At 42.4% G+C, this 19,872-nt stretch overlaps 1 protein-coding gene and 1 pseudogene across 1 annotated transcript in view; both read right to left on the bottom strand.

Annotated features, from left to right (window-relative positions):
* The window catches only part of kcnh3 (potassium voltage-gated channel, subfamily H (eag-related), member 3), a 703,578-nt gene that overhangs the window by 310,670 nt on the left and 373,036 nt on the right, over window positions 1-19,872 (bottom strand). Inside the window, exon 3 of the mRNA XM_060828128.1 lies at window positions 8,342-8,450. Coding sequence (XP_060684111.1) covers window positions 8,342-8,450 — 109 coding nt within the window. The remainder of the gene's footprint in view (window positions 1-8,341; window positions 8,451-19,872) is intronic.
* Window positions 16,760-17,256, bottom strand: LOC132817296 (large ribosomal subunit protein uL14-like; annotated as a pseudogene).

Raw genomic sequence — 19,872 nt, 5'->3', positions numbered from 1 at the left:
TATAAAGTCTGGCTCGTTACATAGCACTACGTCCAGAATAGCCTGCTCCCTTGTGGGCCCCATTACAAGCTGTTCCAAAAAGCCATCCTGTAAGCATTCCATGAATTCCCTTACTTTGAATCCACTGGCAATATTATTCACCCAGTCCACCTGCATATTGAAGTCTCCCATGCTCACCATGACCTTGCCTTTCTGACGTGCCCTATCTATTTCCTGATATATCTTGTGCCCCTGGTCCTGACCACTCCCGTTGTGGTTTTTTTGCCTTTGTGGTTCCTCAACTCCACCCACACAGACTCCACAATCTCTGGCCCTATGTCATTCAGTGCCATAGATTTAATTTCATTCTTAACTAACAGGGTAATCCTGCCCCCTCTACCCACCTCCCTGTCTTTTTGATAAGTTGCAAATCCTTGGATGTTTAACTGCCAGTCCTGAGCTTCCTGCAACCATGCCTCTGTGATGCCGACCACATCATAACTATTCATGATGATTTGTGCCGTTAATTCGTCTACTTTGTTACAAATATTACGAGCATTCAGGTAAAGCGCCTTAATGCTAATTTTCTTATCCTCATGACTTCCAACATCTCTAGTGATATTTCCTAGTTATCCTTCCTTTCAGCTTCATTCCCAGTCTGCCTTGAACTTCAACCCTGCACACATGTTAACCTGCTGCTTATCTTTCTACTTGACTCCATACTCCCTGTCGCTTTCCCTCCCCCACCCCCGCACTCCCCCACCGACTCACAGGTTTGAAGTCCTACTGACCACCTTAATTGTCCTTTTCACTCGAACATTGATTCCAGATCGATTCAGGTGGAGACCGTCCCATTGGTACAAATCCCTCCAGTTCCAAAACTGATGCCAATGCCCCATGAAATGGAGCCCCTCTTTCCCACACCAATCTCTTAGCCAAATGTTTACTTTCCTAATTTTTTTTATCCTTATGGCAATTAGCACGTGGCTCGGGCAGTAATCCAGAGATTATGACCCTCGAGGACCTGTTCTTCAATTTCCTTCCTAGTGTTTGATACTTCCCAAACAGGTCCTCCTTCCTAGCCTTGCCTATGTTGTCAGTGCTGACGTGGACCACAACAACTGGATCTCCTCCCTCCCATTCCAATATCCTTTCAAGCCGTTTAGAGATGTCCTGCACTTTGGCACCGTGCAGACAACACACCATACGGGATTCCCAATCAGCTCACAAAGTATATTATCTGTACCCCTAATTATAGAATCCCCTATAACAACTACTTGTCTTTTTGCTCCTCCCTCTTGAATGGCCTTCTGCTCCACGGTACCATGGTCAGCTGGCTCATCCTGTCCACAGGAGAAAGTGAGGACTGCAGATGCTGGAGATCAGAGCTGAAAATGTGTTGCTGGAAAAGCGCAGCAGGTCAGGCAGCATCCAAGGAGCAGGAGAATCGATGTTTCGGGCATGAGCCCTTCTTCAGGAATTCCTGAAGAAGGGCTCATGCCTGAAACGTCGATTCTCCTGCTCCTTGGATGCTGCCTGACCTGCTGCGCTTTTCCAGCAACACATTTTCAGCTCTCATCCTGTCCTCAGCCCTTTTCCTCATCCATACAGGGAGCAAAAATCTCATACCTGTTGGACAAGGTCAAGGTCTGAGGCTCCTCCACTCCTGAACTCAGAATCCTCCTACCTACCTCACTTACAGTCACACCCTGTTGTTGCTGATCACTGACTGAATTTGAATTACCTCATCGACTGGGTGTGACTGCCTCCTGAAACAAAGCATCCAGGTAACCCTCCCCCCTCCTGGATGTGCCGCAGTGTTTGAAGCTCAGATTCCAGATCATCAACTCTGAGCCAGAGTTCCTTGAGGGCCTTGTTCCACTGTCACTGGTAATCTACCACTGGAGTTGATAACAGGTATGTTTTCAAACAGAGAAAGCACCCTCTTTTGGTGTGCTGGCCTATCTTTATTTCTCAACAAATGTTCCTAAAACAGATTGTCTAATTGCTGTTTGTGGAACCTTACTGTGCATAAATTCATTTATGAGTCTCTTTATATGTCAAAGGTAACTAATATGCTGTAAAGAAATTGAGATATCCTGGGACCATTAAAGGCATCACGTAAATGAACTTTTTCATTTCCTAATGGCTAAACCATAATAAGACGTGCAGTGATATCAACACTAGTGATATAATAAAGTGCAAATGGGATTAGTGTTCTGTAGTCTATACACGCTCAATGCAATAGTCTTAACAAGGAAATATTGCTGCTTTTCTTACTGTGCTTCCCACGTGAAGCTTTTCACAAAGAAATCCTCATTTATCATATAAAATGATCATTTTGTTCTCTAGTGTCTTCGTGAATTTGTCCAATGAGTGATATAGTCACAGAAATGAGGAACCATATCAAATCACCTGCCAATGCTGCTGAGGTCTCACCTGGGACAGCAGTGATCAATTTATAGGGCCAGAATAGAAACAGGAAAGTCTGAAAATGAGTACAGAACCATAGAAAATAAGAGCATGAGTAGACCATTTGATCTTCTAGCCTGCTCCACCATTCATTTGGAACATGGTCGATTATCCAAACCCATTGACTGTTTCCTCTTTTCCCTCCACATTGTTTGAACCCTTTAGTCCCAAGTGCTATATCCCATTGCTTCTTGAAATCATACAATGTTTGTGCCTCGACTGCTTTCTGTGACAACAAATTTCACAGGCTCAACACTTGCCAGGTGAAGAAATTTCCCTTTGTCTCAGTCCTGAATAGTTTACCTGTATCCTTGCACTATAACCAATCACCCTTCCCCACTTCCCGATTCCCCGTCATCAGGAATATCCTTCCTGCACCTGCCCTGTCAAACCCTGTTAGAATTTTATAGGTTTCTATGAGATATCCTCTTCATTCTCCTAAACCCTAGCGAATATAATCCTACCTGCTTCAACCTCGGCTCATATGTCAGACCCACCATTCCAGAAATCTGTCTGGTTAACATTTGCTGCACTTACTTTATGCAAAAATATCCTTCCTCAAATGAAGGCAAAACCACACACAATCTTCCAGGTCTATTCTCACCAAAGTCCTGTACAAAGACATCCCTGCTCCTGTACTCAAATCTTCTCTCTCTGAAGGCCAACATACTATTTGTCTGCTGCATCTGCCCATCTTACCTTCAGCAACTGGTGAACAAGGACTCCCAGGACTTCATATAGGCCTTTCGGTCTGGTATCTAACCCTCCCAAATTCCTGAACGTAACCAGATTGTTAAATGCAGCAATTGGTTATTTGGTCTTGCTGCTAAGGGAAATTGTGGTGTCTTAAAGCCCTAAGTATCTACTTGCAAAATCCACCTCTTTCGGCTGCTGCATACTGTGCTGTAACTAAGTGACCAAATTGCTGTTAACTCTTTTTGAGGTGAGTTAAGATCCTGGCCCATTTAATCTTGGCCATATCTATACAACGATCAATTTGCTCTTTTGACTTCTTTACATTATGCACTCAAAACCTACAATCACTGCCGGACTACTGATGATTGGTCTATTTGAACTCAGTTTGCCTCTGGAAAGTTTACAGTCATCGACAAAACACGGACACTCTCTGCTGAACACAAAGTGAGTTCCTCGGAGAGAACAATGAACTTTCTCATGAGAACTTTACCTCTAACCTCTCCAAAATGGTCCTGTAACTGATTGCAATGTTCTTCACTGGACATTCACAATGTGGGGCTGCAATAATGTCAGGAGGCTATCCAATCAGCCAGTTGTACTCAAGGACTTTCACAAACATCCAAATGCAAAACAAAATGTATCAAATAATACCACTGGTTAAAACATATTTACTATAATTTCTTTGTTTTTTGCGCTCTCTGTTCATGTTGATAAAGCCTAGGAAGCTGTATCCCTTATCACTTGTGCTTTCAACTTACCCTGCCAAATTCAATAACAATACATACACACAGGTCCCTTTATGACTGCATCCTTTCCGGAATTGTAACCTTTATTTTGTATCGTTTGTCCATGTACTTCCTAGTAAAAATAAAAATACCTCACATTTCTCTGTGGTAAATTTGATTTGCCACTTGCCTGTTATTCTACCAATCCATCCAAGTCCTTTTGAACTTCTATGCTATTGTCCTCATAGCTCTCAGTGCTTCCAAGTTTTGTTTCATCTACAATTTCCAAATTGTGTTCTGTACACCAACGTACACATCATTGACATATCACAGGCAGAGGAAGGTTCATAACACAGACCTTTAGAGAATTCAACAACAAACCTTTCTCCAGTATGAAAGATATCAATTAATCATTGTTCTGTGTTTCCTACCACTCAGCCAATTTCGTATGCATGTCACTACAGTACCTTTTATTCTACCAGCTACAACTTTGCTCTCATGTCTGTCATGTGGTGCTTTATCAAAATGCCTTTGGAAGTCTATGTAAAAAGCACAACAACAGTATTGTTATGATCAGCCTTCTCTGTTAACTGATTGAGTAACTCAAGCAAGTTAGTTCAACACAAATTGCTTGTCACAAGTCATGCGGGCGTTCAATAATTAACCTACATTCACATAAATGATCCAAATATAGTCTTGGGGGTTAGCTAGTTCAAAGCCTGTACCAGCTGAGATTACCACAAAAACCCCGACTTCTCAATACTGGCCCTTTCCTGAGGTGTGGTGATGGTCCGGTCAAACCACCACCAACTCTATGGTCCTCTGGAATGATCATGACTTTACCTGAACAGATATGCTGACGGAAAGGTTTGGTTTTTGAGGCAAACGTATAGTCAAATTATCAGGAATTGACTGACATACAAGTATGCATATTTTTGAGGGGTTGAAAATCCATATCAGTTCTTGTGAATTGCTGATAATGTTACAGCCTTGTGGTAGCTAGTCATGGTCCTAAATTCAGCAAGAAATTTCTGTCTCAGCTATCTATATCCATCAATTTAAAGAGGGGGAAACAGCAATTGTGAAAAAAAACTTACCACACAATACCTGACTAATCACATTCCCAAATCTAGCGTGAGGTATATGTAAGATCAAGGACATTTGAGCCTCAAGTTAAGGGTCAACTTTTACATGATATTGAATATTACTTGGGTACATACGGTATTAAGTTTGTGCTAAATGATCATTTTTAGTAGTTTCTCCACCACTGAAGTTAAACTGACTGGCCTGAAGTTGCTGGGCTTATCTTTGAACACAGGCACACAAATTAATTGTGGAAATAGTAAATGAGGAACTGCTACAGAGATGGGGTATAACAGTTAGGAAGTCTTGCAACAACTGTGTAGGACGTTAGTGGCACTGCACATCAAGTACTATGTACAGGTTTGATCTCCTTAGTTAGGAAAGGATATATTTGCATTGGAAGTAGTTCAGAGAAGGTTCAAGAAGCTGATTTCTTGGACGAAGGAGTTTTCTTTTGAGGAAATTCTGAAAAAGCTTGATGCTATCCTTTGTGGAGAATGAGAAGTGATTTTATTTAAAAAGACATTCTAAGGGCTTGACAGAATGGTGCTGAGAAGATACGCCCACTCATGAGGAATCTAGAACAAGGGCTACAGTTTCAAAATAATGGTGGAGGGGAATTTCCCATTTAAGACAGAGATTAGAAGGAGTCTTTTCTCGCGGAAAGTTGTTAATCTTTGGGATTTTGTTCCCCACAGAGCAGTAGAGGATTACGGAAAAGGTTAAAAGTTGAATTAGATAGATTTTTGACCTACACGACATTAAATGGTTATGAAGGGCAGGCAAGAAAGTGAACGTAATTAGATCAACTATAATATTATTGAAAAATAGAGTCTGTTCAAGCAGTTGGGTCAAATAACTGACTCTTGCTCCTTTTTCTTATAATCTTCTGCATCTATTCAGTGAGGCAACAGAAATGTTCCAGGAACAAAACAGGAAATTGCAGGAAAAACTCAACAGTTCTGGCAGCATTTGTGAAGAGAAAACAGAGTTAACATTTCGGGTCCAGTGACCCTTCTTCAGATCTCATCCTGAATCAGGTGGAAATGTGGACTTGGATTACTTTGCTAATCCTGAAGAAACAAGCTAGCCAGGAACAGTAATATCAAAACTATGCATTTTCAAACTGTAGTATTGATTTTATTTACAATTATTAGATTGTGCACAAAATATCACACATGGCTAGACTTCCACATTTGATAGGATTTCAATTTTATGGTGAAGATGCTTTTTAGGAACAAATGACCACTGCCGTAAAGACATTCTTTAGGAAACAACTGTTCCGGCTAACTTCATGTCACAAATCAGAAATCCTACAGCAAAACAAAGAATAATGAAGCTGGAGTATGTTAGTTTGTGATTCCTTCAAGACTGTGTGTATGTTGGGAATGCCAATTGGCTAAACCGTTGCTTCAAATCCCTTGCCAAGGCAGATCAAGTTAAATAATTTGAAAGCACTACCTAATTTATTTCAGGGACGATAATACAGTCACACCTTTCACATGGAAGGACTCCTTTTAAGCAGCAGGGATGCATCATTTTATCAGCACTGATGTCATCCTATGTGACATACAATTATTGCTAAGTACACCTTGATGGAAAAAGCAAAGGCAAGATTGGACTTGAGCAATAGCAAAGCATTTGTATTTTGTACAATTTTAAATTTACAATTCATGGGATCAGAACATCGTTTGGTTTCCAGAAAGGCAACCAATATTTCTTACTGATAAGAGAGAAGTAATATTTCCAGAACTTAAGACAAGAATCTGGCTAACAAGAAGAGAAACATCTAAAAATTATGTGGACAATTTGCCCACCCATCACCACTAATATTAAAGCTACTACCAAGAGGTGCCAGAGTGGTGGATATGGAATATGAATCCCCTGTTGAACAAATCATACTGCAAAGTGCTATATGCGTCAAAAGATGCCATTAACTCAGGAATTTATTGGAGTGGTGGCTATGGATCTGAAAGAATGGCAGAACGGATCAAAATATTTATCTGTTACATAAAGTTAAAAATCACACAACACCAGGTTATAGTCCAAAAGGTTTAATTGGAAGCGCACTAGCTTTCGGAGTGACGCTCCTTCATCAGGTGATAGTCTAGATGCACTATCACCTGATGAAGGAGCGTCGCTCCGAAAGCTAGTGTACTTCCAATTAAACCTGTTGGACTATAACCTGGTGTTGTGTGATTTTTAACTTTGTACACCCCAGTCCAACACCAGCATCTCCAAATCATATCTGTTACATAAGCATAGATATCTGTGACTGGGTTCAACATAATGTCAGTAATAAACAACAAGGACAAACATACAATAATGGATACAGTTGTGGGAAATATAGATTGGTATGGGCCTTGGAATAACAATAAATTTATGCAAATGTTCCTTTCTTTTAAATTACAGATTTATGGTTCTGTTAGAGGTCTTAGAAGTTGTAGTTATAGACACTACTAGTAAAAAAAATCCATTCAGCAATTGTTTGAAAGAAATCATACCATAATTGATGAAACCTTACACAAGTGAATCAATCAAATTACAAGTTGTATATTGCTCTGGCAATGACTGGATTATGCCAAAATGTATTTACAAATTGTGGACGTATAGCCTGTACAAATGGGTACAGATAATCTATAACTGCCTCTCACTGTATGTGATGACACTCCAGTCTTAGAGACAACTACTGCTACCTCCACTTTCTCTGCCAACCTAAATGTGTTACATGCTAGCAGGAAAGCATTTAACAAAGCTGACACATACAGAAACTTCCGAACATTAAACATCACATTTGACTGCCTGTGGGACATTTTGGTTCAGGTTAGGTATGGAGAGGTTTAGGGGGAAAAATCTGATGTGATGGCAAGATGCTGAACAGATAATGAAAACACATTTCTCAAGTCACAGGAAAATACAGGAGTGATAATGACAAGGTACACTGCTTACCCTTTTTGTTGGAGAGTTAGAATCAGAGAAGAAGATCTGATAATTCAAAAGGCATATGTTGATGTACATGCGATCTTTATGAACATCCAATAGTTCTCCATTATCTATTATACTAATGGATAATGTCTTTGTCTAATGGAGGAGAAAGTGAGGCCTGCAGATGCTGGAGATCAGAATCGAGAATGTGGTGCTGGAAAAGCACAGCAGGTCAGGCAGCATCTGGAGCAGGAGAATCATTCCTGATGAAAGGCTTATGCCCAAAACACAGCCTGACCTGCTGTGCTTTTCCAGCACCACACTCTCGACAATGCTTTACACATGTTCTCTTATCGGACAATGAAATGTTTGCTGCATTACTCAGTCAATACTTTGCAAATAAGTCAATACACCTTTCTCACAACCATTCATTACCTAAATCTTTTGTATTGTCTGGTGACAGCTTGATCTTGCTATCGGTGATGTCTTTATGCGAAGCTAGGAACAGCACCACTTCGCCCTTTTCATTCTTAATCGGGACAATGTCGAGCAGACACCAAAAGGATGCACCTGAAAATGAAGACAAGATGTCATTAGGGAAATTTAACATTGGTCCAAATGATTGCAATGCTCTGACACATTTAACCAACATCAATCAGAAAATCTACACCAATAGTTTTCAATTCCCCTTCTCTCTATAGTGAATAAAGGACACTGATATGTTAAGATTTCTGTCATTTGCTGAGGGCAGTGGAATCAGGGACACACGCAGAAAAAAGCTGGTCAGCAGTTACTCTTTAATGTGTATCCAAGATCTGTTTGTTTAAAAGATCATGCTCATACATGCTGTCCTCTCCTTTGAATGGGAATATGTTTCATTAATCCACCACTTTCCCCTGGTGGCTGACCTATGCAAATTTGTCCAAATGCAGATCAGTCCAAATGGCAAAGGAAGAATTATAACTCAGATTTGTGTTCCACTCCACTAACTACTGGTCACTGAGACAGGGTGATTTTCTTTTATGTTTCTGGCTGGATTGCAGGCTACAGCTAGCTATGGTAGCTGACCGTCTTACCACTTGTCGCCAATGGTCGATCTAGCAGCAACATTTATTAAAAGCCAGGGCGGGTGGGGGGAATTGAGCAGCCAACATGAATGCGTGAGGGGAAGATTCTGACTGACAACTTCCATTCTGAGAACAGCACTCTCAGCAAGGGGCTCCATGCTGTGGGTGGATAGCCTGCATTTGCAAATGACAGCCTGCTTCTCCGAAATGGGGAGGATGTCTAACACTACCAAAATTAGTGAAGCTGTCTGAGAAAGTCTTCTTTAGAATGAATGAGACTGCCGGTGCAGCATAAATCAGAAGGAGGGCTTCCAGGTTTGCTAACATTGCATCGGAGATCACACCACGAGGGCTGAGGGAGGGGAGCGCATTCACGTTACGATAAGGAGCCTGTAAAAGGAAACAACGGTCGATTTTCAGAATCTGTTAGCAAGCATCAAGCTCCATGACTGGCAAAGATTCAATGACCTGCTGCGAGTGAGTAAGGTTAATGAATTCATTTTCAACTGACCCCATTTTCCACAAGTCTGGTGTGCTACTCAATGTTTCGCAGCTCCATGTTTCAGCAATAGGATTTATGCCTAACATTCAGCTCCTCCGCTCCACCCTCAGCCAAAGCTCCCAGCCTTAAACCACATCTTGCACTTTACACTTGCTTTCAGATATTTAGCCATGATACATATGACAGCCAAATACATTGCAACACGCTCACCAAAACTCTTCACCTGTCTTGTAGGGCAAAGTTGCACAGAAGAGAAGGGAGTATTGGAGAACCAATGGAAATGGGGAGACGGAAATACCTGCATCACCTGAATTCCTCAATGCACCACATTATGGGCTGTAATGACAGAGGCCCTGGAATGCTGTGCCATTAAAACACTCCAGGATAATAGTATGTTTCTTCCATAGAGTCATAGAGATGTACAGCATGGAAACAGACCCTTCGGTGCAACCCGTCCATGCCGACCAGATATCCCAATCAATCTAGTCCCATCTGCCAGCACCCGGCCTATATCCCTCCAAACCCTTCCTATTCATATATCCATCCAAATGCATCTTAAATGTTGCAATTGTATCAGCCTCCACCACTTCCATATCACCCTTCTCTTGTGGAAGAGAGGTCTACCACATTTTGTGTGTGCGGTGCTTCCTAATATCTTTCCTGAACAGTCTGGTCCCAATTTCAGACTGTGCCCCCTGTTCAAGAATCCCTAACTAGTGGAAATAGTTTATCTTTCTTTATCTTCCTGTAAGTATATTGAAGACTTTGACCAGATCACCCTTGTCCATCTATATTCCAGAGAAAATTCTCGTAATTTAATCAGGTCCTTGGCCAGATTGTGCAGTCTTACAGTGAAGGATATTTCTCTCTTCCAGAAAGTCAGTGAAGGTTAGAAGGGGATACCATTATTACACACCCTTATAATTATTTACAGAACTACATATTACTGGTAAACAACTCCTAACTCAATAGCTACAGTTTTCGGCATTTTCTAATCAACCTGCTCAGTGATGTCATTACATGTCTGGGATTGGTGGGACTTGAACTTAGGCTTCCGGGCTCAGAGATGGGGACATACTAAAGAGCTCCCATAGCCACAGTTTTTTAAAATTGTTTTTAATATCTAGAAGTGATTTCACACACAACCAAATATTACTTTTCTACTACCAAATCACCATGACTTTTTTTTGGACTATTAACTGCCACCAGTAAATCAGTCGCATGGCCAGTTGGATATATATATGTAAAGCTTGTTACACATAATGCACAGCCACAGTTTTAATCTGTTTTTTTCGAGGGAGCAAGTGAATTCCTATTAAAAACCCGTAAGCTGACCATAATTAAATACAATTGATCTTCATTTAACAAATGCCCCTTTCTATTTAATTGAAATTTAGAGATGATATAGGCAACCGTAATCTGTACAAAGTGAAGTGTTCCTCTCCCAGGACACCTATTTCTTTGTATGTATTTTCATTTAGACTGTTGATATTTCACATGCATCCATTTAGTTTTAGAGATTTCCTTTCTCCACATCACTTGACCGTGATTTGGATGCAAACATAAGAGGTACAGTTAGTAAGTTTGCAGATGGCATCAAAATTGGAGGTGTAGTGGACAGCGAAGAGGGTTCCCTCAAATTACAACAGGATCTTGACCAGATGGGCCAATGGGCAGAGAAATAGCAGATGGAGTTTAATTCAGATAAATGTGAGCTGCTGCATTTTGGAAAAGCAAATCTTAGCAGGACTTATACACTTAATGGTAAGGTGCTAGGGAGTGTTGCTATACAAAGAGATCTTGGAGTGCAGATTCATAGCTCCTTGAAAGGGGAGTCGCAGGTAGACATGATAGTGAAGGCAGCATTTGGTATGCTTTCCTTTATTGGTCAGAGTACAGAAGTTAGGAGGTCATGTTGCGGCTGTACAGGACATTGGTTAGGCCACTGTTGGAATATTGCGTGTAATTCTGGTCTCCTTCCTATCAGAAAGATGTTGTGAAACTTGATATGGTTCAGAAAAGATTTACAAGGATGTTGCCAGGGTTGGAGGATTTGAGCTATAGGGAGAGGCTGAACAGACTGGGGCTGTTTTCCTTGGAGCATCACAGGCTGAGGGGTGACCTTATAGAGGTTTACAAAATTATGAGGGGCATGGATAGGGTAAGTAGGCAAAGTCTTTTCCCTGGGGTCAGGGAGTCCAGAACTAGAGGGCATAGGTTAGGGTGAGAGGGGAATGATATAAAAGAGACCTAAGGGGCAACGTTTTCACACAGAGGGTGGTACATGTATGGAATGAGCTGCCAGAGGAAGTGGTGGAGGCTGGTACAATTGCAGAATTTAAGAGGCATTTGGATGGGTATATAAATAGGAAGGGTCTGGAGGGATGTGGGCTAGCTGCTGGCAGGTGGGACTAGATTGGGTTGGGATATCTGGTCGGCATGGATGGGTTGGACTGAAGGTTGTTTCCATGCTGTATATCTCTATGACTCTATGACTCTATGACCAGTGAGGTCAACTGGTAATCTTTTCTTTTACTAAGTTTTCATAATAAATACACTACCCAAACATTAACTGTTAATGACGTAACAGTCAATAGGTGCTCTTTGTACAGAATCTAACTTAAAATGAATCCCATATCCACCACCTCAGTAGACCTAGCATTTTAGCAATGAAAACCAGTTTTTTGAATAACAATGTTATTTTCTTAGTCTTCCAAGAAAAGGGAATTATTTTTCATTATGAAACCAGCAGTACTGAAACACCCATGAAGAAGCTTAACATGTGAAGCATTACTAAAAAGGACTGATTGCAAGTATAAGTATGCATTTCTCCAGGTTTAATTTTAATATTTTTGTTTTCCCTTAAACTTCTCGACTTTAGGGTATCTTATCCTGGTACATAACTCCAATGCACCGAAATAAATACCTAGCCTAGCTTGAGTACCAAACTAGTTCAACTGACTCATCCAGCTTTGCAATTGCTCTACCCCTTCTTTAGATATAATTCCAAAGATGGTAGCAAAGTAGGACGCTTCAGCCAGAACTCGTCCATTCTGTTTATTTTTCTTTTCCTCCCTCTCAGTGATGTCCTGAACTCCCAACCTCAGAGCAGACTTGGACTATCAGTCTCAGCACTGACCCAGCATGGTGTCCCCTTGGCCTGCCATGGCCTCAACCTTCACTTCTGGCCTCAAGGTGACTCAAGTCCTGACACAGACTGGAGGTAATGTGCTGCTATAGACTGGGTTGGAAGGACTGATATTCGGGAGATAGTTGAGAACTGCAGATGCTGGGGAGTTGAGGTGGATAAAAATTGGAGCTTGGAAAGGCATAGGAGGTCAAGCTGCATCAGAGGTGAAGGGGAGTCAACGTTTCAGGTTGGAACCTTTTATAGAACATAGAACATTACAGCACAGTACAGGCCCTTTGGCCTTGATATTGTGCTGACCTTTTATCCTATTCTAAGATCAAACTAACCTACATACCTTTCATTTTACTATCATCCATGTGCCTATCCAAGAGCTGTTTTTATGTCCCCAATGTATCTGACTCTACTCCCACTGCTGGCAGTGCATTTATGAGTGTTATTCTGAATTTTTTATTTCTTTATTTTTCTTCCTAAGATGGCATTGTAAGTAATGACTTGTAAACTTTTCAATGTACCCTATTGGGCACACGTGTCAATAAAGCTAATTCAATAGTCTCTCATTGATGAGCAAATTATGATTGACTGAGATCAAAGTAAAATTCTATGAACAGAACTGTTGATTTTGAGTTATTCTGTAGCTTATTTGTTTAATATTTAAATACACTGCTGACTTCAATTTTAAATTTGAACAATCGTTTTAAAAATACATTTCTTAAATTCCACAGTACCACCCCATAATAAATTCCTGACATACATCATGAAGGATCATAGTTTTCCATCATGATATCAGTAAGAGATTGTAGAGGAATCTCTTCTTAGGTGAACATTTTCTCAAAGGCAACTAGAAGCGGGCCAGCCAGGGATACCTACATTCTAGGAGTGTAAAAAAACAAAAACCCAACTTTCATGACAAAATTTCACTGAAAAAAAACGCTACACCCTGGAAGCACCATTCAGGGTTGTCACACATTTGTTTAGTTTCTATTGTTTATCTTTTGTACCTGCTACTTCTTTGGCAGCTTCAGAAAGTTGCAGCCTTCTGGCTTATGAACAAAAGGAAACCATTTACTACCTACTTGAGTAAATAATGATTAACACTTGCCCCTCCCCCATATTGATTTATCATTTGTACCATATTCACAAGTTTAGCACATTGTCAATGAAGCTTTCACAATAAATCCTTCACAGTCTGTGCCATGGCAAATATGTGGAGCTTATGATTCACATCCAAGTTACAACTGCTCATTTAACTCACTGCCACAGTAATTAACAACAATTCAAATGAGCACATTCAGCTCCAAAAGTAAAGTTCCCTGAATTCTGGAAATCTGACATAGACACAAATTGCTGGAAACACACAACAGATTTGACAGCATCAATGGAGTGGTAAAGGCAATTAACATTTCAGAGTGCTTACGGGAATCATAGGGACCCTACAGTGTGGAGGGAGGCCATCTGGCCCAATGAGTTTGCACTATCCTTCCAAAGAGCATCCCAGCCACAGCCAGTTCCCCTACCCTATCCCGTGTAGCCTTGTATTTCAAACGGTTAACCCACCTAGCCTGCACATCCCTGGACACTATGGGCAATTTATATGGAGAAAGTGAGGACTGCAGATGCTGAAGATTAGAATCGAGAGTGTACTGCTGGAAAAGCACAGCAGGTCAGGCAGTATCCGAGGAGCAGGAGAGTCGTTGTCTCGGGCAAAAGCGCTTCATCAGAAATGAGGCTGTGAGCCAAGGGCGTGGTGAGAAAAATGGGAGGGGGGTGGAGCTGGAGGGAAGGTAGCTGAGAGTGCGCTAGGTGAATGGAGGCAGGGGTAATAGTGATAGTTTGGAGAGGAGGATGGAGCGGATTGGTGGGAAGGAAGATGGACAGGTAGGATGGTCATGAGGGCAGTGCAGAGTTGGAAGGTTTGTTCTGGGATAAGGTGGTTGGAGGGGAAATGAGGAAACTGGTGAAATCCACATTGATCCCATGTGGTTGGAGGGTCCCGAGGCAGAAGATAAGGTATCCTTCCTCCAGGCGTTGGGTGGTTCGGGAGTGGCAATGGAGGAGGCCCAGGACCTGCATGTCCTTGGCGGAGTGGGAAGGGGAGTTGAAGTGTTTGGCCATGGGGTGGTGGTATTGGTTGTGCAGGTGTCCCAGAGATGTCCTTTGAAGCGGTCTGCGAGTAGGCATCCTGTCTCCCCAGTGTAAAGGAGACTGCATTGGGAGCAACAGATACAGTAAATGACATGTGTGGAAGTGCAAGTAAAAATCTAATGGATATGGAAGGCTCCTTTGGGGCCTTGGACAGAGGTGAGGGGCCTGGTGTGGACACAAGTTTTGCAATTCCTGGGGTGGCAGGGGAAGGTGATGGGAGGGGAGGGTGGGTTGGTAGGGGGCATGGGCCTGACAAGCAAGTTGCGGAGGGAATGGTCTTTATGGAACACAGTTAGGGATGGGGAGGGAAAAATATCTCTGGTGTTATGTTGGTGGTAGAAATGGTGAAGGATGATGCAATGTATATGGAAGTTGGTGGTGTGGAAGGTGAGGATTGGGGGTTCTGTCCTTGTTGTGGTTGTATGGTGGGGTTCAAGGGCGCAGGTGCGGGAACTGGATAAGATGCACTAGAGGGCATCATCAACCACGTGGAAGGGGAAACTGCAGACTTTAAAGAAGAAGGCCATGTGGTGTGTCCAGTGGTGGAACTGATCCTCCCGGGAGCAGATGTGGCGGAGGCGGAGGAATTGGGAATACGGGATAGCATTTTTACAGGAGATAGGGTGAGAGGAGGTGTAGTCCAGGTAGCTGTGGGAGTCAGCGTTGAGTTGGTCACCGTTGATGGAGATGAAGAGGTCCAGGGAGGAGAGGGAGGTGTCTGAGATGGTGCAGCGGAATTGTCGTGGTGGAATGTATTGGTGAAATTGACGATTTCAGGTAGCGCTGATACAATCAACGATGTGGCAGAGGAAAAGGTCGGGGATGGTGCAGGTGTAACTACGTAAAAACTACGTAAAATGTTATGTTCCACATAACCGACAAAGTGACAAGCATAGCTGGGCCCCATGCAGATGCCTATGGCTGCCCCTTTGGTCTGGAGGAAGTGGGAGGATTCAAAGGAGAAATTATTGAGGGTGAGGACCAGTTCGGCCAAACGAATGAGAGTGATAGGGGATAGGGGAAGTGTACTGGTGGGGATGTCAGGACAGGAAGAAACAGAGCACTTGGATGCCCTGGTCATGGCAGATGGAGGTGAATTGGGACTGGATACCCATGGTGATGATGAGGCGGTGGGGGCTGGGGAAACTAAAGTCTTGGAGGAGGTGGAGGGCGTGGGTGGTGTCCCAAATGTATGTTGGAGTTCTTGGACCGGTGGGGTAGGACAGTATCAAGGTATGTGGAGATGAGTTCGGTGGGGCAGGAACAGGCCGAGACGATTGGTCGGCCGGGGTAGTCAGGCATGTGGATCTTGGATAGCAATTTAATATGGCCAGTCCTCATAACTGGGGGAAAACTGGAGCACGCAATGGAGAATGTGCAAACTCCCACATAGACAGTTGCCCTCGGCTGGAATCGAACCTGAGACAACCGCCTGATGAAGGAGTGTCTCTCCGAAAGCTAGTGTGCTTCCAATTAAACCTGTTGGACTATAACCTGGTGTTGTGTGATTTTTAACTTTGAGTCAATGAACAATTACTTCACCCAGCTCTGATCTACTGGAAGGAGGTATCAAATTAGTCCATTGTTATTCACCCTCCTAGCCGAATTGTTATCCACTGTCCAAGTGTTCTTATCTCTCTTTGGACTCTATGTCCACCTTCGTTTAGTCCTTACCCCCTCTGCCCAACCTATCTTCTGCATAAAAACCAACTGTTTCCTCGCTACCATCTGTAGCTAGTTTTGAGGAAGGGCCACTGAATCTGAAACATTAACTCTGATTTCTCTCCACAGATGTTGCCAGACGTTTCTGGCAATTTCTGTTTTTGTTTCTGATTTACGGCATTCACAGTTCTTTCAGTTTTTAATCAATTAAGTCCCGTCTGGTTTTTTTGCATCAACGCCGCACTGGTCTATCACATTGAAAGTGATGTTCCACCTGCTCAATGTCCTCACCTTCCTCCTTCGAGAACTGCTGCCATTCTCACAACTCTTTAATATCCATCAAAGCTCCTCTTGATCAATTAGATGTACTTTTTTTCTGAGGGTACAATTTGTTGAATTGTACAGATATCATTGCAGAAAATGTTTGCAATTCTTGTGTGATGCTCCCAGCATTGGAAACAATGCTGGGCCACAGATCTGCACATTCCTTGGCAACAGGGCCTGTGAGTTCAGTGCCTTTCACTGCTCCTTCATTATTTACTGTCACCCCTTCATTGTCTTCAAGAAGAGAAACACCCCATCTTTATGCTAATTAGCTTTCTGTTGCCGTATCAATACTGCTGTTTGCACCTTTCTTCCTAAGCTCTGGTTTACCTTTTTTTAATAGTTGGCATGATCATGTCACCAACTCCGGTAGCTGGTAGTCTGTTCAAATGTCCCTTGATGCCTATGACAGATGATATACAGTTTCTTGGCCCCTGTATTATCAGTGCAGTTGATCACAGCCTGCACAGGGAAACCAAGGGTGATGTGAAATCTCACTCTGGATGAACCACCACAGCCTCTCTTAGATATTGGGATTCAGGGATGTAATACCTCAAGGAATCAAAGAAATTTAAAGGACTGACCTCTTGTGACTAGAGAGGAGCTGATGATTGCCTGCCGAACAGCGAGCCATCCCTGCAGATTACATCTCCAACTGCAGACACATGTTGTATTTTACAGTTCAGGAGTACACAAAGATAGGGGTCAAAAAGTCCATTTTAACTCTAATGTGGATTAGTGAGACTGAACACTCTTGTGTGTACCACCCTACAGTAGAGTGTTGGTGTGCTGTAGCAGTCATAATCGAAGAACTATCCCTGAGGCTGCAGATAAAAACCCTCTCTAACTCAGAGCTGTGAACCGGTTAAAAGAAAGGAACAGGACAGCAAAGGATTCTGTTTCATCCTAAATGCTAGAATCCATTCACAGTCATAAAGCATCAGAGCTACAGACTTTCAACTAATCTGCGAATGAAGAGTTCACCTATCAATGTCAATTAACACCCACGACAATGATCAGACTCTACTCTTCAGAAAGTGATCCGCATAACCTTTCTTAAAACTTGTATGTTTTTGAATTCATTTTTTATTTCTAATTTCTGTATATGTGTGATGTATTACTAATTCGTACATTTAATCATTAATAAGTCCACTCTTCTTGTTAATTCAAGAAAGCCTATTGAAATTGGCTCCTTTTTAAAACTTACACTCATTTAGTCTGGCAGCTTCTGTGGAGAAAAGTCAGAGTTAATGTTTCGGGTCCAGTCACTCTTCTTCCAAACACTGGACCTGGAACGTTAGCTCTGATTTCTCTCAGACCCACTGCCCTCTTGCAGCAATTTCTGTTTTTGTTTAAGATTTCCGGCATCTGCCATTCTTTCAGTTTTTGTAATGTCATTGGGTCTGGGAAAGAGTGATCCACAAGGGAAAGGATCCTTTTATATATTAACCTTCTCGTAACCAACTAAAGGGGTGAGTGAATAATGAAGAGGAGCCCGTTTGTCCCTCCACACCTAATAGTTGGGGTATCTCATCTGGAACCTGAAATGAATTGGGAAACATCATTTAGGATTTAGTTGTTATGAAAGATAAAGGCAGCATGGCAACTTCCAATGTGCCTAGCACAGACTTCTAAGATGTGGTAAGGAAGATCACAGGTGACCTGTAAATTGATGGAATGAAATCCTTTTCTACTGATGAAGTCAGCTTAATTTATTTACGCGTGTAGCACCCTGTTGCTGGGGCAGACAGCGACATTTGTGAAGTCTGTTGCCAGGACTGCAGCACTGATCCATCACAGGGAAATGAGACAAAGTATGTGATCTAGCACAAGTTTTACATCAGTTCCTCCCCAATTTCTCTGCACCTTTGTTGCGCTGCGGTTACTGTGACAATGACCCCTGCTGTGGCTAGACCCCTCGGTGATGGTTCCAATTAACTTGTTTGGGCAATATCATAAGTCAATATCCACATCACACCTCAATCAACAGTTTGGCATAGTCCTTGATACAGTGGAATGTGAGACCTTAAAAGGGAGACCAAAGAGAACCTCTACACGGATCTCCGATATTGTGGACCTTATTCTGATGTATGGAGCCATGTATTGTACAATCAGAAATTGTAGATGTGGGAGAATTACTGAAACCATGCACTCCCATCCCCAACATTACACAAGAGAAGACCAGGCTGGTGAATACTTGCAGTTCAATGTGAGAGGAAATCAGCTCTGTGCCCTTGTGTAGCTTGATAGAGCTTGGGTTTCTTTGTGAATTGCTACACACACGTAACACTTTTATGGTCACCTGTGATTATTTCTGTTTCATAGAGACATCTATGATCAATCTGTAATGATCACTGACATGGTCAAGATTGATTGTGGCCAGGATTTTTATTTCATATGCAGGTGCTATGATTATAGATGACGTTGATCACCACCGCACAAGTGCCCCATGAATGCGATTGCCCTTCACTGGGTTTCACAGGCCCACAAATACAGCCCCCTCCAGAAATTTTTCTCTGCCAATTCTAAAGTGTGCTTGTTGCCATTTCTCATTTCCAATGCAAGTTGGTGATTCGGATGAGGATGGAAAGCAACGCATCGTACTGTACAGAATGAGTCCAGGTCTCAACCGAGGTAACCCCCGACATATACGTTCCTTTCTTACTTCATTCTCTGTAAACCCTAGCTATTCTGAGCTTCCACATGTTCCCAAACAAAATTTCCAATTAAGTCTTCATCTCCCAACATTTCCCAAGAGCTCTAGTCCTCATCCGTGGCCGTGCCAATCATCAGGCTGCCAGAGTGATGGTGACCATCAATGACCCAGCTCCAACAGGAACCTGCATACTCTGACATATTGCTCTCTCCCAACCTGACATGCCAAAGTGCTCCCTGTCACAATCAGCGTTCCCTCTTATTTTCTTTCTGGCTGTACAGACTTCCAATGTCCATACACCGCCGTGACTTCCAGAAACAGAAATTAATTCTGGGATTGGTACGCCAACACCGATCCCTGTGACAGAGCCACACAGAGCAGCTTAGAGGATGCATTGGTCACAATTATTGTCCCTTTTACATCCCAGCATGCTGCCTCCAAGCCCCACAATGGCCTTCCCTGACTGAGGGTTACTCCCCAAAGGTCTT

The sequence above is a fragment of the Hemiscyllium ocellatum genome, chromosome 7 (genome assembly GCF_020745735.1).
Source record: "Hemiscyllium ocellatum isolate sHemOce1 chromosome 7, sHemOce1.pat.X.cur, whole genome shotgun sequence".
In the NCBI taxonomy this organism is placed as follows: domain Eukaryota; kingdom Metazoa; phylum Chordata; class Chondrichthyes; order Orectolobiformes; family Hemiscylliidae; genus Hemiscyllium; species Hemiscyllium ocellatum.
This window is presented reverse-complemented; position numbering and strand designations above follow the sequence as displayed.